Source organism: Podarcis cretensis (genome assembly GCF_951804945.1).
Source record: "Podarcis cretensis genome assembly, chromosome: Z".
NCBI classification, from domain to species: domain Eukaryota; kingdom Metazoa; phylum Chordata; class Lepidosauria; order Squamata; family Lacertidae; genus Podarcis; species Podarcis cretensis.
In genome coordinates this window covers 25,940,058-25,967,847 of record NC_137184.1, presented here as the reverse complement: position 1 = coordinate 25,967,847, position 27,790 = coordinate 25,940,058, and the positions used below count along the sequence as shown (strand labels likewise).

Below are 27,790 nucleotides of genomic sequence, written 5' to 3'. Positions count from 1 at the left end.
TGAAATCCACAAGCCAAACTGCAGCACAACTGCACTCTTGGCTCCTGTGGTTTCTTTCCAGCCTCTGGTCCTCAGAAGCACCCCTCATGCGATAGTGGAGACAGACCGTATTCATCAGGGTTAGTAGCCACTGGCTCTTTCTTTCTTTCTTTCTTTCTTTCTTTCTTTCTTTCTTTCTTTCTGCTCTTCACCCTAGGGTCCCAGGGAGGGTTCTGGCATTAAAAGCAGTATTAAAAAATAACTTAAAACAAGTTATCCTCCATAAATTTATCTAATCCTCTTTTAATGCCCCCCCCCCCGTATTATTAGCGTTGAGTCTGCCATTAAAACTGAAACATAATATTTATGTGGGGTATGTATTGTATTTGTTTGTTTTTGTAAGTAACTTCAAGACATTGTGGGAAGTAACAACGGAACAAGCAAATTAATTTATTAAGGTGGCTGCAAACACATGTTGCAAGCGGCTTGTCTGTGAAATACCACGGGCTGAACCCAATTAAGTTCAACTCAGAACAGACCTAATTGAAATTAATGGATCGAATAGTCATGCCTATCATTTTCCATGGGCCTACTCTGATTAGAACTAGCAGTGTGTGGATGTGGATTAAGGGCCTTAGTTTTCTCCTGGGTGAGAGTGTCCATGCTTTTCTACTTCTACAGAAGGCTCACTGTATTTGCATTTAGTGTATAAATGTAGGTGACTAAGTACTGGCCTTTTCCGTTTGTTTGGTGTTGACTCATGTGTTAACATGCACTGCCTGGTACTGAAGCTAATTTTCCAGCCTATCTTGAGATAGTGTTTCCATGCCACCAGCTGCATATTCTCAAATGTATATTGCAGGCACCAGCTAATGTTCCTTGTTAATGCCTTGCACTAACAGCTGGAGAAAGCCTTGGCTGGTAGAGAGTCTGTTTCAGAAAATAATGATTTGGGTCTGTTGATGATGCAGCATTATTTCAAGAGAGACCTAGGGTTTGGAAGGGGGGCAACGTATTCTATTCATTAGGCAGACCTCATAACTTCTGTTTGGCTGAGGGTTGTGAGGCAAATATCAGCTCCTTTCCAACCTTAATTCCTTCCTTCCCACCAACTCTATGAAGACCAGAAAACCAGGGTAGAGATTTTACTGCATAATGACCGCTCCCCGCTTAAAACGGGGGGCGCCCTTTGCGTGGACGCGTGCAGCCCTGGATCTGGAGTGGCCCCATCAGCATAGGCTTTGACTTCCCTCAGGTGGGATACCTGGAGGTCCCTGCCTACCCCAGTGAGTTGTCCAATCCCACCTGGGGGGAAGCGTTGCCAGGGAAACCAGGCCAGGTAGGGGGAGGGATTACCTGCCCACACAATAGAGGGTGGATCTTACCTGGGAATGCTCACTTGGCTCCAGAGCTTCTCCCACCCTACCCACCTTCAGTTAATGTCTTCTTTTGCAGGTTAACTTTTCTTCATAGGTTTTGCAGGTTAACCTTTCTCCACAGGTATGCGGGCGCTGCTACGATAAGGTCGCTGTTAAAGGGCCGGAAAGGAATTTCCCTGCATTGGCAGGTTTTGCCTTTCCCGTAGCAAAACGTCACAACTTTGGCGGTATCAGGCCTTGGGCGGAATCCTTTAGTCCATCTTCCTCTTTGCAGCGGCGATACCAGGGTTCCCCGTTAAAGGGGTTTCTGAAGGGAGGCTTTGACCGTACGCCGAACATATGTTCTCCAGAGCCAGCCCATCCCCCCCCCACACTGGATAACCCTGTAGCTCCCTAGGTCCCCGGCTGGGGACTGGGGAGGGAGAACGCCCAATGCCTGAGCCAAGCCACATTTGAAATTTAATAAAGTTGTGGCCAATTTAATCCCATAGCACATTGTCTAGAGTCGTTATTCCACGTGACGGGGGGGGGGGACCACTCGGGATCTGGGGACTCCGCCTGTCCACGCAATCCTAACCAAACCTACTCAGAGCTACTCAAACCTACTCTACTGAATAGAGAGGTGTTGAATTCTGTGGAAGTCTTATTGAAAGTGGAGTTTAGACTGCAGCCTTAATGTTTGAATTCACTAAGCTAAAAGCAAAAATATTACATAGACACAAATGTATCATATTTTCATGTTTTACAGTAAATTTATGTATTCTCCTTTATAAGCATGAATGGAGACACTTCATGCTTAGATTATTGGCAAAGATAATGAGCAATGATTTAACTTGGGCTGCAGCCTGCAATCTTAACAGAGAGTAAGCTTCATTGAACTCAGTGGGACTTACATAGTTATGTACAGGAGTGTGCAATTGGCGCAATATATTTTGGCACCTGAGACGAACCGCAAAATAGCATGCCCTCCAAGTGTCCCAATTTTCCAGGACAGGAATTACAGAAACCATCTTGGTTTCTGATTTGACCCTAGAATGTCCCTGTTTTTCTTTTTCCTTCCCTCCATGTTTCAGAAAACAATTTAAAGTGGCGTGGGGGAGGGGGCGTATGTGTGTAGATACTGAAAATAAAATGCCTGCACTAAATAAAGGAAATTGTGATGCTGACATTTACTGAGAAGTAAGACTCACTGAGTTCAAAAGGATTTATTCTCTGGTATGTTCCTGATCATTCTCAATTTCCATTGTTGGTGTTGTTCCTACTAGTAGTATATCCCACCTTTTCCCTGGCAGGGATTCAGGGCAGCTTATAGCTAAAATTTTAATTTCATTCCGTTTGTCTGTGGAAGGTGTTGTACACGATCCATTACCTCACATATTTTTTTCCTCTACAACAATCCTGTGAGGTAGGTCAGGCGGAGATGTTTTAATTGGCTCAAGGTGACAGAAGTATATCAGAAGCTTCCTGACGTAGAATAGGATGTTCCTATTTTCATTGGAGAAATGTTGGAGGGTGTGAAATGGCATCTCCCCACTAGAGTGTAGCTCTACATCAGGGACAAGGGGAAGAATTAAATCCACCTTACCTGGCTATTTATTTCTCCCTCAGACTTCTCCATCTGACATTCCTCTCCCCCTCCCCATGCCCCCATCCATTTGGGTCCTCAAACTGTCTAACTCCAGGGCCCACTTGAAAGGGCACAAAATTATTAGACCACAAAACATCAGTGCAGGGGCATAGCCAGTTACAAAATGTTGGAAGATGTTTGGCATAACCAGATCTCAGTTACTAGACTGGATAGGTTTTTCCCCCATTTGTTTGTTTTTCAAGGAATAGGTAGTGGTGAGACACAAAGCTCTGCTCAGACATAACTGTAAATCATGGTTTTAGTACTGCATCAGCAGCAGAGAACATCAGAACTGATGGCTAAATGCTGTCCTCTAGGCCTCTATTTCTGATCCCTGGGAATCTCTGCAGACTTTGTCCCCTCCCCACTCACACCATCTTTCCCCAGACCATAACCCTCACTGGCTTTGTTTCCCACAGTGCTTGAGAGTGTCTGTTCCTGGCTGGAATATGTCCTTGAAATCTAATAATGACTCTTGCTTGCCTGATAGGGGAGTAGGAGGCCAGCGTGAAAACTAGGCTACTATTCAATGGTAAAATTTGTATGGATTGTTCTGCCAGTCTTTACCTCTGGCCCCCAGAAAGTTGCCCAGAAGGGGATTTGGCTTTCTGGCTGAAAAAGGTTCTGCATCTACACAACCCTTGGATTGTTGGTATTAAACAGCAATCCCTGGTTCAAGTGAAATGTCAAACTGCCGTTAACTCAAATGAAAGGCAAAAGCTCCACCTTCTGGCCATACATGAGGATGGGAGGATGCAAATTTGAGAGGATGGTAGGCTCATTCACATACTGCTAACCCATGGTTTGGGGTTACATCAGCCAGCAGCTATATCGATCTGGGGTTCAGGGCTCTAGAAAGGGGTGGTTGTTACCATCTGGAGTAAATAAACAAGGTACCCTTGTTTTGATAGTATATGATCATAGTAGAATTATCAGCCATGTTGGCCATCTGTAATGAATAGCTTTCACCAAATCCACCTTAATTATGTTTTCTTAGTAAAAAAGAAAACCCCAGCCAAAATATATAGTATCTAAAGACTGGGAAATGAAACTCTGGGGTGGGGGGGCAGAATGTATTTTCCCTAGGCCAGACTTACTGGTTTTGCACTGTCTGTTTGTGTCTTTTCAATTATGCTCCCCCAAATTATTTTAATACATTATGGATGTTCTCCAGTGAATTTGAGACCTCTGGGGTCCAAATTAGGCAAAAGGTATAGCTCCAAACTGTATATTATGTGGGTGTTTTTTTGTTTTTTTTTGTTTTTTTTGTTTGCTATTTTATACATAACTAAGGTTGGGTGTTTTTATCTCCCAATGAGAGCCTAGCTCATTTATTCACTCCAGATGGTAATGACCACCCTTCTTGGCCCATAGACTATTTCTTCTGTTGGAATCTGTGTAATCAGTTAGAAGCTTGCATCTCAAGTGAAACGCAACTACAATTCTGTACAGTAGCCACAGAAATGGTTTCTCATCATGAATAATGATGGTAAAATCTCGCCCTGTGTGCACTACAGAATTGTTGGGTTTATTATTAACACATATCCCAACAGCACACACCCAATGAAATGATTTCAGCTAAACAAATCATACAGCCAGCTACCCTGAGAACAGTCTTATGAATCTGATAAAGTTGAAAAACAAAAAAGTTTTATTGACTTACCAATACCTCTACCTGATAAAATGAAACTTAGAGCATGTTTTTTTAAGTCCTCAGTTGGGATTTGCTGTTTCATGCAACAGCATCTGCGTTGCTTTCTCTCTGGGCCTGTGAAGACACCAGCAACCATGTTGAAGATACTTGTAATTCTAGCAGCAATCACAGGTAAGACTCGTGCAATATAGCAGTTGAAATTAAACAAGAATGAAAGGGCGTATCTTTTTTGGACTGTGGTCAACACAGGCAATATATATTTTGGGATAGAGCTAAAGCAAAAATAATTTTTCCATAGCTTAAAGACTTCTTATACATTGATAATTGTGTGATTTTTTCTAAACTGTTGAATCTCTTAAACTCGGAGATTACTAATTCAGAGGGTGTAAGATCCATTTAATGCAGTGGGATTTGTGAGTAGGAACGGAGAGATCTGTCAGTTTCAGTTCTCAGTTTCTAATTTTTCTAATCTTAAATGCAGTTTTCCACATATTACAGCAATCTGACCATTACGTCAAATTTGACCACTGTCACATTTTACAGCAATTTGATATTTTTACAGATGCTTGTGAAAATTCACCAGCACTTTAGTGTGAATTTCTTCATATTTTTATATGCAGTTTTGATTAATGTACACAATTTCCACCAAACATTCATTTATGTATATTATTTACACCAATTTCTTCATTTTTGCACACAATTTCCTCTAATATATGCAGTTTTTGTAAGCATGTTTGGTTGGGGGAACTGCACTGCAAAATTCAGGTGTTAATTTGGGAGGATCACTATGTTTCAGTTTGCATTTGAAAGTGGGAATTTGATAATCCTGGCCTGCTGAATTGAATTTCTCCTCCATCCCTATTTCTGAGTTAATACACATGGAAGACTGAACTACCTAATTACTAACCTATAATCTGGATCCAAAGAACCTGTACTGTATGTCTCATAGAAAACTGAGTTTCAAAAGTACGGTAGTTCGTGATATGACACCTGTCAGTTGTTATAAGGTGAAACATTTACACTAGGCTGGCACAAGCTCTCATGAATGCCTATGCCTTTTTAGACTTAAATATAATGCGGATGGCGCTGTGGGTTAAACCACAGAGCCTAGGACTTGCCAATCAGAAGGTCGGCGGTTTGAATCCCCACGACAGGGTGAGCTCCTGTTGTTCGGTCCCTGCTCCTGCCAATCTAGCAGTTCAAAAGCACGTCAAAGTGCAAGTAGATAAATAGGTACCACTCTGGCGTGAAGGTAAATGGTGTTTCCGTGCGCTGCTCTGGTTCGCCAGAAGTGGCTTAGTCATGCTGGCGACATGACCCAGAAGCTGTATGCCAGCTCCCTCGGTCAATAAAGCGAGATGAGTGCCGCAACCCCAGAGTCAGCCACGACTGGACCTAATGGTCAGGGGTCCCTTTACCTTTATACTGTGGGTTATGGGACGCAGGTGGCGCTGTGGGTTAAAGCCTCAGCGCCTAGGACTTGCCGATCGAAAGGTCGGCGGTTCGAATCCCTGCGGCGGGGTGCGCTCCCGCTGCTCGGTCCCAGCGCCTGCCAACCTAGCAGTTCGAAAGCACCTCCGGGTGCAAGTAGATAAATAGGGACCGCTTACCAGCGGGAAGGTAAACGGCGTTTCCGTGTGCGGCTCTGGCTTGCCAGAGCAGCGATGTCACGCTGGCCACGTGACCCGGAAGTGTCTCCGGACAGCGCTGGCCCCTGGCCTCTTAAGTGAGATGGGCGCACAACCCCAGAGTCTGTCAAGACTGGCCCGTACGGGCAGGGGTACCTTTACCTTTACCTTTAAGGCCTCATCTACACTTCTGTTTGCCATGCTGCTTTTCTCTGGGAACATCTGCAGTATTGTGCTAAATGGCAATGGGGTTTTCTGCAGAATCCCGATTTCCCACAAAAGTGTGGGTTTTCTGGGGCAAAGTGGCATGGCACAGGCAAAACCACTCAGATCTGTGCCTGTGGAAAGTGACTAAAATAAATAAACAATATAAAATGCTTAGCCAAAATCAAGTCCTTTTCATTTGTGAACAATAAGTGTCCTCCAGACCTGGAAGAATTTTATTCTATCTTCTATTTATATATGCCAGTGTTCTTTAGGTTCAGACTGGGTGGAAATCAGTTTCAAATTCCATATGGCCTTCTTGCACCTATTCTGCTAAAATGGCACCACCTCAAAACATAATAAAAATGCCCAGCAGAATACAAAGGAGAAAAACACCCAATGTAAATCTTCCCGAAGAGTAGCTGTATTGCAGCAAAAAGAACAAAGTTCTTATAAAAAGACTAACAAACTTATTCCTGTAATGCCATAATAAAATGGTTTGTCTTTAATTGTTAGTCACAAGAATCTTTGTTCCAACATAAAATAACTGCGGAAGATGAGTCTTGCATACTACCAAAGCAACGGAGTTAGGAATCCGCAGCCTGATGGACTTCCCAAAGCTACCCCGAAAAGCCATGCTTTAACTTGATGGGACAAATAAAAAGAGCCAAGCATTCAAAGGATTCAAGGGATGCGGGTGGCGCTGTGGGACATGGGTGGCGCTGTGGGTTAAACCACAGAGCCTAGGACCTGCCAATCAGAAGGTTGGCGGTTTGAATCCCTGCGACGGGGTGAGCTCCCATTCCTCGGTTCCAGCTCCTGCCAACCTAGCAGTTCGAAAGCACGTCAAAGTGCAAGTAGATAAATAGGTACCGCTCCGGTGAGAAGGTAAACAGCATTTCCGTGTGCTGCTCTGGTTCGCCAGAAGTGACTTAGTCATGCTGGCCACATGACCCGGAAGCTGTACGCCGGCTCCCTCGGCCAATGAAGTGAGATGAGCGCCGCAACCCCAGAGTCGGCCACGACTGGACCTAATGATCGGGGGTCCCTTTACCTTTGACCTTAAGCATTCAAAGCTGTTTAAAACTGAGTCAGGCCTAGCTCAGTGCATCATTTACATTGACTGGCAGCAGCTCTCCAGGGTTTCAGACTGGGGAAACTCCCCAACCTTTCTGGAGGTGTCAGGAGTTGAATCTAGGGCTTTCTGCATGCAGAACAGATGCCCTTCCCCTGAGCTACAGCCCTGCTCCATCCAGAGAGCAGGGCATTCTATAAAGTTGATGCTACAGCCGAAAAGCCCCTACCCACATGTAACACTTCACTTGGCAAACCTGGATAGGACCTTTGATCATGGTGCAATGGAGGGAACACATAGGAACATATGGGAACAGTGTATTACTTCCTTGGCTTCTCACAGCCTTTGATTGACCTGCTTGGCCTTGCTTTCCACAGGACCTGTGAGCTGTGTGATTGTGACTATGCCACAAACTGCTGTGAACACAACCGTTGGTGCGAATGTCACTCTTCTTTGCACATACAGAACGGAGATGTCTGTATCTGGTTTGCTCATTCAGTGGAGCTTCTACAATCACAATTCGAAGAACCGTCCAATAGTAAGAAGCTTTAAGAAATATATCTATATAGCCATGTATTTAGTTATGTATCGCCTGCTACCAATAGCTTTGAATGCGAATTGCTGTTTTTGATGAAGTTTTAAGTTATTCTAAGAAAGGCCCAAATATTTCTTTAAAAATCATTTTGACCTCACAGTAGTGGAGTTGTGCCCCTTACTGGGAGGGAGAGTGGGCAGGGCAAGGTGACATGGAGTTCAATGTGGTGCAAACACACTGGCAGGGGCACCATATGGCTCCATTGGTGCTTTTGCACAATACAAACCTCCCAACTATCTCCCTCCCACCAGTGCGCAGCAGCAACTCTGCTACCAGGAGGTCAGCTCAGTGCTGGCACCCTCCTGTCACTTCTAACCACCAGAGGATAAGATCAAACTGCTCTACTCAATAATTAAGTTTCCCTGGAAGTGGGTACATCCTTGGGACAGCAGGAGGAGACATAAACTTCGAACAGGAATTAATCCTTTAACCGTCTTGAGCAAAACCTCTATTTTTCTTCATCCTGGCAGCCACAAGATGAAGGAAGCATTTCACATGCGACCAGTAGTAGCCATTGGGGTGGGGTGGGGTGGGGTGGGGTGGGGATAGGCATTGCTTATGTGGCCTCCCAACCTGGGTTGCTCTGGTAACCAAGAGGGAGAAGGGTGGGGCAGCAGGGAAGGTGGGGTGGTGCAGGCCCACATCACGCTGACCTTCCCTCCCTTTTCCTCTCGGTTACTAGGATCAACCTCTGTGCTAGGAAGCCAGGGTAAACAGCTCTGCCCCACCCTGCTTGCTAGCCCATGTGACACAGCAGCAAATCTTGGTTCACAGCAGGGAGCTACTTCCATCTGTCATTTTACATGCCTTTTTTTAAAATTCCACCCTTAAATATACCCTTAATTAAAATACTTGAAGCTGCTCTGACTTGAGGGCAGTGGCTGCAAACTTGTTGGATTGGGGAATGGTCCTATTGGCTACTTCCCTGTATCTCACTTTACTGGCTACTGATTCTTACCACATTCTGGTTGCAATCCTGCACACACTTCCCTGGAAGTAAACCCCATTGAAGTCAGAGGTGCTCATTTCTCAGAAGACATGCCTAGGATTCCATATGCTAGTCCAAGGCAACCACTCATTTCTCTCGTGCTCTCCTATGCCTTCAGGTTGTGTACTTCCATTCAAGGAGGAACAGGGGCTGTTCAACCCAATATACAACCCAGTATTTTAATATGATCACCCTGTGAGCACAGCCTGATAATTTTTGCCATGGTGTGCCACAGAATCAGGCCAGACACAGAAAACAATACTCTGGAAGACTTTGAATCTGTGCACAGGGACTCATGCCGTTGTGAACCAGGGGGCAGGATCTTCTGATGTCATGGGATGGAGCAGAACTCTGCAGTATGCAGAACTCTGATAGGCAAGGGGTCAGGAGATGGAGCTACAGATAACCACAAATATGGTGAAAAAACAGGGTAGGGGAATAGGATTGTTGTGGTGTCATTTGGTGGGATTCCTGTCTCTATTTTCCACTGGGAATAATGGAACAACCATTATTGGGTTGGGGAGGGGAACAACCTATTTGATGCAAGATTTTCTCTTTCAAAATGCTGAGTGTGTTTTGCAATAGCATTTTAAAATAATTCTGCTATGAAATGCCAAGGCTAACATCCAAAGGTTGTAATATGAGGCAGTCCTGTGATTTAAACTTGCTCTCCTGAGGTTTAGATGGAAGGGCTTCAGCTCAGAGGTTGAGTAGGTATGTTGCATGCTGGAAGTTCCAAGTTCAATCCAAGGCAACTCCAGGGAGAGCTAGTTAAAGCAACAACCCTGGTTCAAGTCCTGAATAGCAGCTTCCAGTCAGCCTAGACAACAATGAGTTAGAATCTCCATAGAGAGCGAGAAGGTAATGAGTTAGATCAGTGGTTCCTGTTAAATTGTGGGTGAACATATCAGACGACACAGCAATTCTTCAAACAACTCTTGTTTATTCACAGGCCAGAACAGAACTGAACTGAAGGGTTCAGTCAGCCTGCTTATATAGAGCTCCAGTACAATGTAACTGTAACAATTTTCTAAAACTATCCAATCACTGAATTGCACTTTTGATCCCTTATTTGCATAACTATCTACAGTATCCCCCTGCTGGCCCAGGGTGAGAACTTCAGTACATAACAGTTCCCAAAGTGGGATTGGGATTACCTGGGTGCTGGGATTACCTGGCAGGACACTAAGAGCCAAGGGGGTGATAGGAACATGGGCCCCTATGCGCACATTGATCACCTATTTATGACCAGGCTAGAACCTAGTACAAATCCCTCTCTTGCTTTGTATTTAAATTTTACTGTTTTTATCTCTTTCAAAGCTATTTACTTTGGTAATGTTTGTTTGTATTTATGCTTCTGAAATGTCACAAGTAACAAGATAGCCAATTATTGACAATAACTACTGATTTTCTTATAAATTAGCTACTGTACACCTGCGCTGGGTGATGTTTGTATATGTTTGTTAAGTACTTATATATAACTATTTTGCTATAATTTCCTTCACCCTTATGCTTTCATGAGTAAAAATGCCTAAAAATATTTTTCGTGCAGTATTCTTTGCTGTGCATTCTTTTTCCAACTACAATATTAGATCAGAGTATATATTTATTTGTGTGTGCATCAATCACACACACACTTGTACCTGTAAGTTAGTTTTCCTGGGGAACTACAGCTATTAAAAAGTGTATTTTTTAAAAAAACCTGAATATAGTTTATGTTGATGCTGACATCTTCAAATGGTATAGCTACAATTCAATGTTTATTCTGTGCCATGAAAATATTTAATCAAAAAGGAATGTAATGTGATTATTAATTTAATTGAACACTTAATTTGTCCTTTATGACTATTACTGCTACTGTGTTGAATTTTTATTGTGTTATTATCTTTCTTAGTGAGTCATGCAAGCCACTATTCTGAATAATGCTTTTTGTAGGGTAGGGGCATTGTTGATGATCTTATGGAACCAGGATGGTGGTGGCCCCAAAAGTATGGGAAGCACTGAGCTAGATGGACCAATAGCCTGACTTGGCATAAGGAGCATCATATGTTCCTCTGCAATACTATAATCCTGCTATGATCCATGACATCATACCTGTAACCTCCCTAATTTAGATGGCATATTATGAAACCTTTCTTTCCAACATGATTGGTTACTTCCTTTGGGAGAAGATACCAGGTTAAGCTAACAAGCTTCTATATCTATCTGATGCTTTAGAAATTATGAATTCCTTCATACTTGGACTTGTCCCCTCCCTCTTAATGATAATCAAACACACAGAGGAAGGGCTGTAGGTCAGTAGGCAGAGCATCGGCTTTGCATTCAAAAAAGTTCCAGGGTCAATCCTTAGCACTGCCAGGTATGACTGGGAATCTCCCCTGCATGGAACCCTGGAGAGCCACAGCTAGTCAGGTGATATACAGTGGTCTGACCATCTGACCCAGTATAAGGCAGCTTCTGATATTTCTAGAGCAGGGATGGGGAGCATCAGTCCTAAACGTTGCCTTCCACCCATCAATTGTCCTGTTCTGTGCCCTTCTTGTGTGTTTTTGCCTGACTGGAATGTGTTCTTGAACTGTAATAATGTACTTTGCTTTCCTGGATAGATAGACAGGTGTGGGTAGGTGGTGGTCACATGTAGAAACCTCTGGCTTTCGCTGTCCAAAGGTAAACATCACACCTATTGCTCCTCCCAGTTTTGCCTCTGGTCCCACCTATCGCAGACAAGCAACCCCCATGAGATAATGTGGCTTTCAGGCTGAAAAATGCCCAACACTCCGGCCCTTCGAGAATGGACTCCAAAACTCCAGTCCCACGGCTGAACCCATAAACCTGGCAACCCTATACTAAATCCCTCTTACGTCAGTATCCCTCCAACTCATTTAGAGCTGCCTCCACTGAAAGAGTGCTCTGTGTTTTGTATGAAAACTCAAAGTCACAACTCATCTCTCAGCCCATTTCTACTCAAATGCAGCTTTCCCCGTGCCACCTTATTGATGAAAAGACCATCGATCATTGTCAAATGATGGTGTACCTAACAGATGCACGGGGAAGGTGTAGCTGGCTTAATAAGGTAAGGCAAACTTCTTCTTCTACAGCATCTGAAGTCCGTCTTTGGATCTGCACCTCTTCAAGTTCTCTCCATCACTTTCTGCTATTTGCTTCTTGCATCCACATAATCCCTGCTCTTAGTTCATCCACGCATCATCCATCACATCGTCCCCTTGGTCTTCTGCAATTGTAGCATCTCCATACTAACACTGCTTTGTTCCAGCAGCCTGAGTCGCCTCTTGCCACCGATTCTGCATATGTCCATTTTAACCACGTCCTTTTCCACTATATTTGTAACTTTTGATCTCTGTCATATCTAGTTATTAGTTTTTCTGTATTTGAATGATATTACTAAAACTGCATGCTCCATGGCATGTTGTGTTGTTCTTAAGCTGTTCATGTTTCTCTGTGTCATGGTCCAGTTTTCTGCTCCATAACACATGACAGGTAATATGCACGTATTTAAACTTTAGCTTTCTAAGGAAATGTTTTTATTTTTCATTATGAAACTGAGTTTTCCAAAGGCTGCTCATTATAACATATTACTTTGATATCTAGCATTGTTATTTATGTTCTTCTACATCCTATTTGCAGGTTTCTGGAGTTAGGTTTTCTCAAATATAAGCTCTAACCTTCTTCCTCACACAGTCTTAAGATTGCATTTCAGGATTAATCTTCATTTTGTCACAGCAAGTCCTCATGTGACAGAATCAAAGTTCCCCAGTTGATTAGTTCAGTTGGGATTTGAATATTAAAGTACTTAATTCCAGAACAATCTGCAGTCAAGGATTCAGCTATCCTTTGAAATTCGCACTTCTCCAAATTTTGTGATGTGGTTCGGCAACCAAGCAATATGTACAAAAATGTGTATATTGGTGCAACTGGGTATATAAATGCATATATTAGTGAAAATTACGAACATGCATTCAGGGGAACTGCTTGCAAAAATGTGTATATTAGGGAAAATGTCATTAAAATGCTGATGAGGATTTTTTTGGGGGGTGGGAGGTGGGGAGTGAACTACTGCAGAAATGTAGAGAACCGAATTTAAGACTGAGAAACTGAAATTGACAGATTTGGCAGATGCTAAAAAGGGAAATAATCCAAACTCACTTCTATATCTTTTAATCATCTAATCCAAGAGAGGCAGTAGATGTTCTGAACTGGTGCCTGGGTATGGTAGTAGACTGGTGGAGGACTAAGAAACTCAATCCAGGAAAGATGGGCACTGTTGGTGGGTGGTTAACAAAACACTGTTAGGGGGTGGGGTTTTTTGTTTCGTTTTGTTGGTGGGTGGTTCATCTGTACAGTTTTGTGGTGTTCAACTTGCTATTGATGGAATTGCACACCTCCTAAAGAGGTAGGCTCATAGCTTGGGGATGCTCTTGGATCCAGAATTGTCACTTGAGCATCAGGTGTCCTTGGTAGCAAAGAGTGTCTTTTTTCAGCTTCAGGAGATTCACCAACTATGACCATGTTTGGACAGATATAACCTTGCAATAGTTACAGATAGATAGCCGTGTTTGTCTGCCATAGTCAAAACAAAATAAAAAATTCCTTCCAGTAGCACCTTAAAGACCAACTAAGTTAGTTCTTGGTATGAGCTTCCGTGTGCATGCATGGTATCTGAAGAAGTGTGCATGCACACGAAAGCTCATACCAAGAACTAACTTAGTTGGTCTTTAAGGTGCTACTGGAAGGAATTTTTTATTTTGTCTTGCAGTAGTTATTCATGTTCTAGTAACCATGATGGGTGTATAGGTGATGAACCATGCAAGCAGGAGGTCAGTAGTCCCAGTGGTCCAACCAGATAGGAAGTTTAGGCAAAGCAGGATCAGCACATTAGAGAAGGCTTTACATGGGTTTTGTGACCATAGCTAGTGATCCTGCAGCTGAGGCAGAACATACGAGTTCTCTCAACAGTGTCCTGGTGCAAGTGCCAAATTTTATACCCTGGGCCTCACCCTTCACCCCTGGATGGATAATTAAAGGGCTAGTGCCTTCTTCTGTAGCTACTGGTTTCTTCTAGAATCCTGTGTCCCTCTGCTCTTGTTGGAGTATAGCTCCCATCATCCCTGACCACTGTCTATGCTGCCTGTAGCTGATAGGTCAAACAACATCTGTAGGGTCACATGTTCCCCACCCTTGTTCAAAGCCATAGTGATGTCTTCTCATGGCTTCCCTGATCCTTCAAGGAATCTGTGGAGCAATCATAATAGATAATAACAGAGGTAGCTCTTTGGGTTTCAGGGCAGGTTATGATGACCATGGTTCTACCAGGGAAGACCAAAGAATGGATTTGTCTCCTTAGAAGTGCCATCAGTGTAGGACTCTACTGCTAAGGATTTCTGGTCTGTTTGGCTTACTGCAATTTATTATGTTTAGGGCTGCCCTTGGTTATATTACCCCCATATGTGGTATTTGTTTGTAATCTCTTGTTTATTTATATTTAATACTTTCAGCTGAAACTTAATGATGTTGTGCATTGCTGCTTTGGGGTGTATATTTATGTGCACAAGGGATTCGTAGGTAATGCATGTGCAGCTGACCCACTGGACCTGCTTCTTCTCTTTCCTGTTGCAACCCATTTGTTCATCTATCTCTGGCTTGGATGGAGGGCCAGAGAGGGAGCAGTAGATGCCACTGACTGCTTGCTTGCTACTCCTCTACCTGGCATGCAGACAGTTGGTAGAAAAGATGATTAGGAGGAGCAGGTGGTAATGTCAATGCTGAGGTAGACTTATTGTACCTGGGGGTGCCAAGGGACCTCCAAAATTTACATCAGGCATAGTGTGGATCGGGGTTATGGACTGTGGCTACAGGAGCTGCCATGGTGAGCTCCTGAACTTTGACATTACCAGTACACTTCTCTTTGCAGGAGAGGTTGGCTGCTAGGCATGATAGCTATACCCTACCTCCATGTTGGAGGCAGTTAGTCTCTGATTACCAGTTTCTGGGTATCACCGTGTTGTAGTTAGGTTCTGTTTGTGGGCTCCCCCTGGACATCTGGTTGGCCACCATGAGAACAGAGTGCTGGACCGGATGAGCCCTTGTTCTGATCCAGCAGTCTCTTTTTATATTGTTTTTGTACAGAGGAAATACATACTTACAGTGGAAATGTATTCCTTATATCTCTCAGGAAAGAGTAGAGTTGCTGGCAGAATTAGCTGATGGTCAGATTTTGACCATGTTGAGTTCTCTGTGTAGGAGTCAAGCCTTTATATTATCTCTTTATTGATAACGTTTCTGTGAATCTCTCTCCCAGAAATTTGGTATTGTTTTGCTTTTAAGGAATGTGTTCTCTTTTATCACTGAGAGGCAAGGTGAGATGACCATCTCAGGAGGCCGGAGGCACAAGAGCAGCAGATCCCGTTGTAGATCTTTATCTCCCCCCTCCCCTTGTTCCTGATGTAGATCTTCCCTCATACTTTCTTCCCTGACAGGGTGGTGGCACTGTTTTGTGGTTCACCTCAGGTGCCAAGATGTCTTGGGCCAGCCCTGCTCAGAGGGTCACAAAAAAAATTCTGGCCTCAGTGCAGATCAGGAGAGAGTTTTCTGCTGGCTTCTTGAAAGGGAAAAAAAACGTATTTGCATTTTAATTGTACTTTTAAAAAGTGTTGTATCTTTTCTTTTTGCACTGAATGTTAATTGATCTGAGGCCATAATAAACAATTCTTCTTCCAGGAGTTGAAGCCTTTGGTTTTAGAAGAAAACAAGGCCTTTGGTGGCCAAGTACACTAAAATTATTCACATAGTTTCATTTCAGCTAGGGCTTTTCCAGATTACCCCATTTAGTGAGCATTTGCCCTGATTGGCTTGCCCAAATATTGTGCAGAGGTAAGATTATATCTGGTCTTTACTGAGCATTTGTTCAGAATTGTTTGTAAGTAGGTTATATGACAATGAGCATTTGTGCTGATTTGATTTTCGTTCACCCCACACATTTCAGTGCATTTTCCCATCAATTTCCAAACTGCAACACACACACACACACACACACACACACTTAAAAATATTGTGAGTGTGCTAGAGTGACAAAGCTTTTTAATCTACTTTAAATGCTCACATCTAAAAGTTTTGGTGTGAGATTGAATCATTCCTGCAGAGTGACATTCTGGGGACACCCTTATACCATTTTATAGTCCCCTGTGACTTTTAAATCTTTCCATTTCACTCCTTTTAGTTGGGAAGGAGATGCAATGTTGCATAGAACAGCCCCAAGCAACAGCTTTCAGTTGTGTGACCCTTTTTTTTGGGGGGGGGGATGTTACTTATTGCAGTAACCAACAGCCCTTGGTAGTTTTAGGGTGCAGCCTGCTTTCAGTCAACGGCAGTGTCTAGATAACATTGAGGATAAGCAATAGTCAATCCAGCATCCATTTGCATGAGTGTTTCTTTGAATACAATCAAGCTGATCTGTAAAGTAAACAGAATGATTTTGCTGCTGGCTGACAGGGGTTGATCATTATAACTTAAACTAGTAGAAATTATTGGTCCATTTTTCACTCACTTTATTTTTCATGATGTTTTGCAAAGCAGCTACACTGATCAATGTGACATTGGCAATTGGTAACTCGATGCCAGAATTATGGAAAAGTCCTGTGTCAATGACACAGCTCAGCAACAAAAACTCAACAACTTTTGCGTCTGGAGTTTCACTTTTTGAAATATAGCAACCCTAAAATATGTGCTGTGATCATGTGGAGCTCAAAAACAATCTTACAACTGTTGAAAGATAACATAGAGATACTGGAAGTAAATATTTGTTTAAAAAAACAGAAAATACAAATGTCTTATTTCATTACTATGACTGTGATTGACCTTAAATTTTGTGCTACAGATTTATTATCGGCAGGGATCCTTTTCGAATTCTTATGGACAGTTTCATGGTCGCATTCGAGCCGCCACCGGACTAGGAAATGCATCAATAACCATCTTAAACATGCAGGCATCGGATTCTGGTATTTATACCTGTGAAGTTTTCAACCCTGAAAACCCAAATACCCAGGGTGAAAAAACAATGTCTGTCAGCGTACTAGGTATTTATTTATTTCTTCTTCTTCATTCCTGTTGATTTTGTACACTATGTTGAATTTCAGACTCAGCGTTAACAGATCCTAACTGGAAAACAGGTCCTAACTGGATCAGGGCTCCAGCCAGTTGTTCCCTGGCATTCCAGTCCCCAGGTTTTCATGTTTCTTTTCCAGCTGATATATAGCATTCTAGGTGTATAGCCCATCCAGTTTTTCTTGGACTATTTTGGAGGCAGGGGCAAGTGAGTTCCTCCTATGGTTGCTCAAAGAACGATGTTTAATTCTTTGAGTTTCTGGTTAATGCATGTGACTTTAAACCACAAGAGGGTACTGTTTGGATAGCAACCTAGCCAGCACTTGCTTGTAATCTTTGCTTTGCGTAAGTTAACTTCACCCTTAAAAGCTGAGCCATTTTGTTTGCTGCTCTCTCCCAGCAATATGTCTGTCACTTTCTCTCTTATCTCTACGTATTCTGTAAATAGCTCCTGCATGAGTAAAGCCTTTAACTCCAGAAATTTTAAGTCCTTATTCCAATACAATTCATCCAAACTGCAAGGTCTGCTAACACCTTGTAGTTCTGAATACCTTGGGAATTTTACCAAGCATGTTGTTACCTCTCACTTGTTTTTCAGTTGCCTTGTTTTGGCTCCATGTCTGTTGTCTGTTGTAATAAACTGAAACTGAAACCTGTGGCCCTGCAGATGTTGCTGAACTACAACTACAACTCCCAGCACCCATTGGCCATGCTAGCTGGGGCTGATGGAAACTGATTTAAAGCCTGGGGGCCACATTATTTTCTAGGCAATCTTTTGACTGCAAGAGGCACAGCCAAAATGTTAGAACAACATGGTTCTAATGGGTGATCCATGGCTCTTTCACATGCATTTTTTTTTTTTACTGAATTTTTAAAACCTGCTCTGCTGACTCGATTGTTGCTACACTGTCAGTTTTATGTGAGTCTTTTTAAGTGTTTTTACTGGGTGACTTTCATCATAAGTGGCTTTGGATTTTTTTTACAGAGAAGTGCCTTATCATTATTGTTATATATTCATACAAAGGAATTCAGTTCTTTTCTTTTTTTAAAAAATAAATTTTTATTAACCGGCCAATCAAATCAAATTAAATCACATCACATAAATTCTGAATTACAAAGCCGAATTTTAAATTTTTGTTGGGGGGACCCATATTTCAAGATCCGAAGGGGGATTCTGATCATCTTCTTGCTACTGCGTTAATGTCCAAATCAATCCAAATCAGTCCAAACAGGGTTCATAATTCTATCCAGTCTTATCTTGCTGTTTCCACATCACATCTTGTTCATATATTTTCTCTTTTTTCTTTATGATCTCTTCTGATAGTCTCCTTAAGCCGATAAACACCAATAATAATCCTGTGTGAATTTTCCCGTTCTTCCAATCCTCAAATCGAGATGGTTTCCATATATCATCGCATTCATAGATAACAGCGCTCTTTCCATCATTAATTACAGAACTGTCATTCTTAAGTCCCACTGAGGAGTTTCACCCACAATATAAAAACAGCTCTATTTCTCTATTTCTCCTCTCAGACTTAAGTCCTCCGACAGAACTTCCCAATATGGTGACGGCATTTTTAACTGCGTCATTCCAAAGCTCTTGTACATTCCACGCTCTTCTTAAAACATGCTTTGGTTCAAAAGTTTATCTCCACACAGCCTTAAATCCACAGCTTAAGTCCTTAAAACGACATTTCTGACTCGTGAGGGGAGGGGATTCTTGTTTAATCACATAAGGAAAGAAAGGAAAGTTTTTCCCCCTCCCCCATCAGTCATTTGCCATACCGTGTCTTGGTGTATCATCTCATAATTTAATCTTGTCTTGTTTTATCAGAGATCTCTTCTGTTAGCAGTCTTTTACTCCCCCTCCTTCCTTGAAATATGTGCATTCCTTCATCCAAATTGTTTCTTTTGAAGTTCTTGCAGCTAGTGGCGCAGATCAGGGACGGCGTCCAGGAGCACCAGAATCCCACAGGAGGGCTTTGTGCCTAGTGCCCCCATCCCCACAAATTCGGGGGTGGTATAGGGCACAGCAGGCAAGGCAGTCCCCCCACCATCCTGGGGGGGGGTAGGGAGGCTAATTACTCCCATCATAGCCTCCAAATTACCTCGTGTGCGTCGGAGAGATGTTATTGTCAGCCATCTTCCGATGCACCCCCTAGTGGCCCTAGAACTCAGTTCTCCTGAGTGCCAGCCATTATGTTAGGCAAAGCAGCACCACCTATATGGGGAAGAAATGTCAGCTGACTTGAAGGAACAAAGGTTTGCAGAAATAATATAAAAATCTTTAGCGACCACCCCGCCCAAACCCCATCCTAAAAGGTGGTGGTGATGGTAGCCCCCTGAAGCAGTGGAGGGTGGTTTCTCAGGGCAAATGGGGCACTGCCCCACCAACCTCAGTCTTAGCCAACCCTGGCATCTGTCTAACTTCTTCATTACAACCACTCAGGGTCAGTGTTGCTCTTGCAGAACCCACCAAGGAGGAAGATGGGGACAAAACTAGACTTACTTGGCCCTGCCTGTCACTGGCTCTGGCTCCTCCTATTGCTTGGGCTTCCTGCCTCCTGCCCTACCAGCTCCATATATGCAAATAAATCTATTTTACTGTTCAAGGGCTAAAGTAGTTTTTTGGGGGAAATATATATATATATGTTATATATATATTTAAAAGTCCTGTGTTTTTCTTTCGTATTGCTGAATTAATTTATTTGTTTTGGTGATGTAAAACTTATAAAACATCTAATAAGTGATTTAATTTTTTTAAAAAAATAATTTTACTTCTCGCCGATAGTTCTAGAATAACTGGGACAGGGCATATTTATAATGATGCCACAGATTTCAGGGAGAACTTCACTGATCTGCCTTTTCTGCTGTTGTTTTCTAGTCCCCCCCTCCAAGCCTCACTGTGGCTTTGTTCAAGATAAGGAGGCTGAAATTGGCCACGCCATCACCCTTTTCTGCTTTTCTGAAACGGGGATGCCTGAACCTATGTATCTCTGGCACAGAGTATCAGGAGATTCAGCCGTACACGTGAAAGGGAACTACAGTAAGTAATATCTGTGTATTAAGTTATGTTGGCAGGAGCGGCCCTCTTAACTTGGTTAAGGCACTTTGCAGTGCCTGCAAAGCAACAGCAACAGTTTCCATTGAGATCTGGCATGCATTGCAATATCTTGCGAGATTTTAGAGAGATCTCACTGGAAGCTGGTGCCACTGCTGGTAACACTTCACCACCAGTGGCAGTGCCTCTGGGCCTTCTGCTGCCTGAGGTGACTGCCACACCCTGTGAAATATACTCAGAGTCGAGAGTGGATTTCATGCTCTTTATTCAGCTCATAGTGGTAAGGAGGAATGGAAGTTCCCCCAGGATGTCTGCTTTATATACATTATTTACACAATGGGCCCTACGTGATTGGCTAATTCCGGGATTCTCCTGTAGGCCAATCAGGTTGTGGATTCACTTCCACCTGGAACTGGATTGGGTGGCTGCTGCGGACCAATCATACTCTGCATTGGTCTAGGACCAATCAGACTGCTGCATTTTGGATCCTATTGTTGTAGGACCAATCAGACTGCTGCATTTTGGATCCTATTCAACTCAGTACATAACACCCTGCCTTAGGTGTGGGCTGGCTCTGAGCATCAGAAATGGGGAAACTGTAGCCTCCAGATGTCGTAGGATTTCAGCTGCCATCATTGGGTCATGCTAGGCAGGGTTGATTTGGGCTAGAGTCCAAGCACATCTGGAGGGCCACATGTTCCCCATCCCTAATTTAGGCAATATGCAAAGCCTGATGTGGTGGCTTAAAGAGGACACCTGAAAAATACTGGTGGTTGCCCGAACTCTAAGTAGCAAGAAGCTTTGGGTCATCTAGGATGAATAAAGCAGGGTGGCACTGTGGTCTAAACCACTGAGCCTAGGGCTTCCCAGTCGGAAGGTCGGCGGTTCAAATTCCTGCGACGGGGTGAGCTCCCGTTGCTCGATCCCAGCTCCTGCCAACCTAGCAGTTTGAAAGCACTCAGTGCAAGTAGATAAATAGGTACCACTCTAGCGGGAAGGTAAACGGCATTTCCATGCGCTGCTCTGGTTTCGCCAGAAGCAGCTTAGTCATGCTGACCTGGAAAAATTGTCTGTGAACATACGCCTGCTCCCTCAGCCAGTAAAGCGAGATGAGCGCCGCACTCCCAGAGTCGTTCGCGACTCGACTTTAACTGTTAGGGGTCCTTTACCTTTACTGTTACCTTTACCTTTATTCTACACTGAAAGTAACCCTGATGATGGTCAGTGCCCAGCCTTTCCTTGAAAACCTCAGCAGAAGGACAGTTGCCACCCCTTTATGCAGAAGAGTCCCATTATTCACCTGCTTCAACAGCTAGGAACTCTTGCTTAACATTTGACCTTCCTGAAGTTGAAGCCCACAAAATATTATCCAGTGCCCCATTCACAAGGGAACGTGCTGCTACCTCTCTTCTAAATAACAAATCTTTAAATCCCTTTGGCAAGCATGGAAACCAAAAACTGCCTCTAAACAAGAGCATTTCAGTGTGGTAGAGAGGGTCCTTCCTCTTATGCAATCTGTCATAGGATACTGAGTCAGTCCTGTTGGCCAGCCTAGGTTAGTGTTGCCTACACTGACCGGCAGTGGGTCTCTAGGATTTCAGACAGAGGATAATTCCCTGCCCCACCTGGAGGTGCTGGGGATTGAACAAGTGCCCTTATGCATACAGTGCAGGTGATCTACCACTGAGCTACAGCCCTCATGAGACACCTGACATGAATAGGGTGGCCACCCACAGTTCACCCCAAAAGGAAGAAAACCAAAAAGAAGAAGAGAGGGCACTGGTTTGCATAGGATGTGCACATGCTGATTTATATGCATAGATGCAAATTTAGAAAGAACGGCTGTAATATAAAAACAAAACAAAACAAAACAAAACATCTCCCTCTAGTGGGGAAAACTGTACTGCAGTTCCTTTCATGCCTCCTCTGTCTGTTGTCCAGAAGCGAACTCCCAGTGGGCCACTGCCTGGGTCCCTCATGCTCTCCCTTCTTAGGGACTGGACAACCATCCAAACAAAGAGTTCAGTCCTGCATGGTGCTTCTTCACCAACAAATTCCCTGCAGACCCTTTTCTCCCAACCCACAGCCCGTGCTGATTTTGACAGGTGGGCAGGACCACTCACCTATCAGTCACTGGATGTCATCAGGAGATCAGTGGATTGACAGGCAGCTGACCCCACCTTGAACTTACCTTCCCCGCTTCTTCCCTTTCCTTTGTGCATCATACCTCTTGTACACCTGAGGTTGTGCAGCTGAGGGCAGGGACCATCTTATTAATGATTTTTGTAAGCTGCTTTAGCAGCCTTTTTGACTGAATGTGGTAGGGGTGGGAATGTATGAATGTCTTAGGTAAACAAATTAAACCTCAACTTCTCTCTCGTTTTGTTACAGTTCCTCAAAGTGGTCGCTTGGTAATAGGAAACCTGACAAAGTTTGAAGAAGGCTACTACCGTTGCACAGCTATTAACTCTCTTGGAAACAGCACCTGCCAAATCGACCTCACTACAAAACGTAAGTTTGCTATAGTTATGTCAACCTTTTCATTCTTTATATTTGGAATAGCTATTCAGTGAAATTCCCAAATATTAGCTGCTCCAGGATGTCTGGGGCTGACACAAGACCTGAGCTGAACAGGTGCTTTGCATGGTTTCAAGAACAACAGAACAGACACAGGAAAAGACACATTTAAAAGATGTGGTGCTACAGCCAGGGATGGCAAACTCAGGCATCTGCCAAAAATGCACATCCCACTGACAAAAGCCTCCTGAACCTGCTGCACTGAACAGGCAGGCTTGCTGAGGGCGGGAGGGGGCCGTGGAGGGTTGCCCAGGGCCCCTTCAAAACCTTGAGCTGCCACTGGTGAAACTGTTTCTCTCTGCTGAGCTGCTGAAAGAACATCAATTGCTGCTGACCTGAAAGGAAATGTGGAGTCAGAATCATTTCCAGCTTTTGTTAACCTACTCAAAACGTTCAGTTGCCAAAGAATAATAATAAAAAGGAAACGTCCCAACACCAACAACATTCCAGGCTGTGTTCCAGCTAGCTAGTCATAAACAGCAGGGAAGGTTAAATATGTTCTCCTAACCTTCCTGTTGAAGGGCCAGTGCCAGAAGGTGGTGAGGTCAGGCATCTGCTGGGGTCCCAAGATCAGCAATGGGCCTGCTGCCCCAACAGACCACCTTTTTCGCTTTGCAGGGAGCACACCTGAAGAAGGCGCGCATCGGCTTCTCAGTGTGCATTGCTTCTAATCTGTGAAGTTCATTCCATATATTAAATGAGTTGGCTTCCCTATTCTTTCAGATTCAGAAGGTGGCATTATTGTTGGAGCATTAATTGCAGCAATTCTGGCAGCTGCTCTGATTGGTGTAATTGTTTGGGTTGTAGCCTCAAAGGAGAAAGAAAAGAAGAAAAAAGAGAAAGCTGCAATCAGTGAAATGCAGTAAGTTGGGCATGGGGAACCACAGCTTCGGGGGCTCAGCTTTGCAGCTCTCCAGGTTTCTCTGTCTGGCCCTTGTAGCTCCCCACTGGCCACGCTCCATTCCCACTGGCTCCGCTCCATGCTCTTCCCCAGTTCTTTTCCCTGGCTGAAATATTTATTTGAACTGTAGTAATGGTTCCTGCTTGCAGATATGTGTGTGTACAGAAACCTGACATATTTGTGGTTGGAATGAAGCCTACTATACAAAGGTTCAAAAAGAGTCATAACAACTGCTCCACCCACTTTTATTCTGGCCCCACCCACCACTGGCACACAACTCCCCTGGAACATTGCCCATGAGGCAATGTGTCCCTCAGGCTGAAAAGGGTTCCTCACACCTGCTGTAAAAAAAGGTAAAGGTAAAAGTCCTCTGGATGGTTAAGTCCAGTCAAAGGCGGCTATGGGGTTGCGGCGCTCATCTTACTTCATGACAAGGGAGCCAGCGTTTGTCCACAGACAGCTTTCCAGGTCATGTGGCCAGCATGACTAAACCGCTTCTGGTGCAACGGAAGACCGTGACGGAAGCCAGAGCGCACAGAAATGCCGTTTACCTTCCCATCGCAGCAGAACCTATCTATGCACTGGCATCTTTCGAACTGCTAGGTTTGCAGAAGATGGGACAGAACAACGGGAGCTCGCTCCGTGGATTTAAACTGCCAACATTCCAATCAGCGAGCCCAAGAGGCTCAGTGGTTTAGACCACAGCGCCACCCGCTGTAGTTGCTGCCTGCACGGGGTAGGTAGGGCATTGCTCTAAGTTTGCTTCAGACATGATGGGCTATATCCGCCGTCTGTCTGCTAGAACAAGGGCTCTTCTGCGAACAGACAGGTGAGTTCTAATGCTGTGCAACAGAGAAATCCAGCACAACAGCTGGGCTAGCAGAAACTTATTGTACAACAGGTTGCTGGTGACTTTATTGCACAATAGGCTTTGCAATCAGCTTTTGCATTCTGTTGCACTACAACATTCTGCTGAAGCAAAACATTTCGCTTGCAGTATACATCAAGGTACTATAACTTAGCACTGTGTTGGACACAACCCTATAATTCTGTCTTCTTATAGCCATTGTAGCTGTGCAGCTTGTTGAGTTGTTATCTTCAAAACCATGAGCCATCTGAAAAATGTGATGGGGGTGGGGAATAATGGAAAAGGGAGAACTATTCCTAGAGACACCTGTGCTTTAATTGATTTGGCTACTACTTCTACTACTACTATTATTTATTTAATTTCTATACTGCCCTATACCCGAAGGTCTCAGGGCAGTTCACATAAAATATCAAATACATAAAATCATAACGAAACCAACAACCAAATAAAAAACCCCCCAAAGGTACTACAACCTTCTCTGTTTTGCATGAAATTTCTGAATACTAATGCTCTTACTTTGTTGTCTTGCAGGACTGTGGCTCATAAAGAACCACTGAATGTTGCCTACACTGCTGTGCCCAGCCAAGAAAGCGCCCCAGTGGCAGCTGTTCCACCAAGCAAAGAATCCAATGAGACCAGTGAATACAGCACCCCAGAGGAGGCTGAGGTTGCTGCCATGCCTGAGAATGCGACACAAGAAATGGAGCGCCAACCAGTTGCCTAAATTTTCCTCACGTTAAGGGAACCCAACAGCAACTTGTCCAGAAACAAATTTATAAAAAGCACAACCATTTTAACCACTTCCCCCAGTGCAGCAAGGGCTTCTACATGCAGGTCCCCTTTTGGATCAGGACCTGCATGCACAAAAGGCTGCTCAGCATGTGATTCCCTTGGCTGTATGTGAACATCCAGGACCCAGAACCATGCATGGTAGCTTTGTCCCCTGGCCTGGGCCTGCATGCACACTGCTGCACAGTATCTATCTCACCTTCCCACCCCCTTCTCCTCCAGCAGGTTAGCAGTACTGGTTATCTTTTCAACTGGTGTGTAGGTTTCAGAATTGGAGCACAGGTCTTTAAGGAGTTAGAGACCCCATGCTTTCAAACAGCTAAAGAAAGGCAGGTACTATTCCTTTAGCACACATATTGCAAATGTTGCACCTATGCTCTTGAGGTCTTGCCTTGGTACCCACAAAACCTCTGACGTCTCCCCTTCACTGTCTTCTTGGTTATGAGGTGGTCAGGGTGGCCACCTTTCCCCCCCTCCCCTTGGAAAAGTACACAGAGCTGAAGGAGGAAGTTGGAAGAGCAGCCCTCTTCTCCACTCCTTCAATCATCTCTATAGTACTTTCCAGGCTCAGATTAATTCTACTGAAATGCCCAGAGTCTGGAGCCCATAGCACACACTTAAAAATGCAAGTGTACCCATGGCTTAAGGTTGGCAACCCCTACTTTTAAGATATATGTAAAAATCATATTTTTAAAGCACTTACAATGCTGTGCTGATACATTATTCTTTTGCATTTTCCTTATTAAATGGGATGAGATGTTTTAGGCTCTAGAACAACTATAGCTCTTCCATGGCTTACAGCTTAAGTTATTACTCAGAATAATGCTATCCTAGAACTATCTGCCAAACTACATTTTTCATCCTACATAATAACTGCACTTACTATGGGGATGATCAAAAGCAGCTTGCATCCAGCTCTGTCTTGCAATGGGCCTTCTCAGTCCCAACTTTCCTAAAAGCAGCTCATTGAGCCTCCTCTTCCAATCACAGGGAACTTCAGAAACATCCTCCTGTGCAACAGCTTCTCTGAGAAAAACATCCTCATGGAAAGTTATGCATGGACGAGTATTATAATGTATACTTCTGCAGGCAGTTCTCTCTTGCTGCAAGAGTATATTGGAATACAGTACAGCGTTTACATCCTGTGTACCCATGCATTCATGTATATTTCTTTGTTCCCATTAAAAACTGCTAAGGTTTCATTTTGTATCATAGCTCTCAACCAAATATCCTTTAGAGCAAATGCTGGAGGACAATGAGGACTTGTTTCAAGTTAAGGGTATCTAAACTTCACCGCTGAATTTGCCTGCATCAATCCCGCCCCAGTTTTATATCTACCCCGCCCCTGCCAAGTGATGATAAATAGGCAAGGTAAAGGTTGCTGATATGGTTTCTAAATATTGGATAGAGTTTAACACCGTGGAACATCTAGCTTGGGCTATCTGATAAAATTATGGTGTTCAATTTGCACCCATGTCAACTTTTGAGGGACGTGGGTGGCGCTGTGAGTTAAACCACAGAGCCTAGGACTTGCCAGTCAGAAGGATGGCGGTTCGAATCCCCGTGACGGGGTGAGCTCCCGTTGCTCGGTCCCTGCTCCTGCCAACCTAGCAGTTCGAAAGCACATCAAAGTGCAAGTAGATCAATAGGTACCGCTCCGGCGGGAAGGTAAACGGCGTTTCCGTGTGCTGCTCTGGTTCGGCAGAAGCGGCTTAGTCATGCTGGCCACATGACCCGGAAGCTGTACGCCGGCTCCCTCGGCCAATAAAGCAAGATGAGCGCCGCAACCCCAGAGTTGGTCACGACTGGACCTAATGGTTAGGGGTCCCTTTACCTTTTTAAAAAAACTTTTAACATCTGTAGCTTCACTGGGATGCTTAATAGTCAAGATGACAGGATGTCTTTTTCCTTTTATAACATGAATATAATTTTTGGATGAAGTATTTAGCTGTTTAGTTTAATTTTCCTTCTGTCTTGTACTGCAGTCTCTATACTCAAACAAATCTGTATTTTTTCTGTTATTTGCTTTTATAGAATATATGTTACCAATGAGTAATACACATTTGCTCTCCCACTCAACTGTGATCAGTGATGTAGGGTTACTCTTTCTATCAGGGTTGTGGGTTTGAGCCCCATGTTGGGCAAAAGATTCCTGCATTGCAGAGGGTTGGACTAGATGACCCTTGGGGTCCCTTTCCAATTCTACATGTGTAACAGGATGAGGGGTGAGAAAACTGCAGTGATTCTTTTGTTACTCCAAAACATAATAAACTTTTGTTGAAATCTACAACTCTACATTTCTTTTATAATGAAAGAAACACATCAGGCAACCAAATGCCAAAGCTCC

The 27,790-nt window shown here is 43.7% G+C and overlaps 1 protein-coding gene across 1 annotated transcript; it reads left to right on the top strand.

Moving 5' to 3' along the window:
- Positions 1-27,733, top strand: VSIG1 (V-set and immunoglobulin domain containing 1). Its single transcript, XM_079961721.1, has 9 exons — positions 1-119; positions 4,696-4,810; positions 7,924-8,084; positions 12,104-12,202; positions 17,021-17,219; positions 20,132-20,293; positions 22,700-22,819; positions 23,609-23,747; positions 25,186-27,733. Exons 2-9 carry the CDS (start codon positions 4,720-4,722, stop codon positions 25,376-25,378), a joined length of 1,164 nt encoding a protein of 387 aa, XP_079817847.1. The 5' UTR covers positions 1-119; positions 4,696-4,719; the 3' UTR covers positions 25,379-27,733.
- The last annotated feature ends 57 nt before the right edge of the window (positions 27,734-27,790 follow it).

Coding starts and splice junctions, on each gene's coding strand:
- VSIG1 (XM_079961721.1), top strand. CDS start 4,720: ATGCAACAGCATCTGCGTTGCTTTCTCTCTGGGCCTGTGAAGACACCA. Junction 20,294..22,699: donor ACACGTGAAAGGGAACTACA/GTAAGTAATATC, acceptor GTTTTGTTACAG/TTCCTCAAAGTGGTCGCTTG. Junction 22,820..23,608: donor AATCGACCTCACTACAAAAC/GTAAGTTTGCTA, acceptor CTATTCTTTCAG/ATTCAGAAGGTGGCATTATT.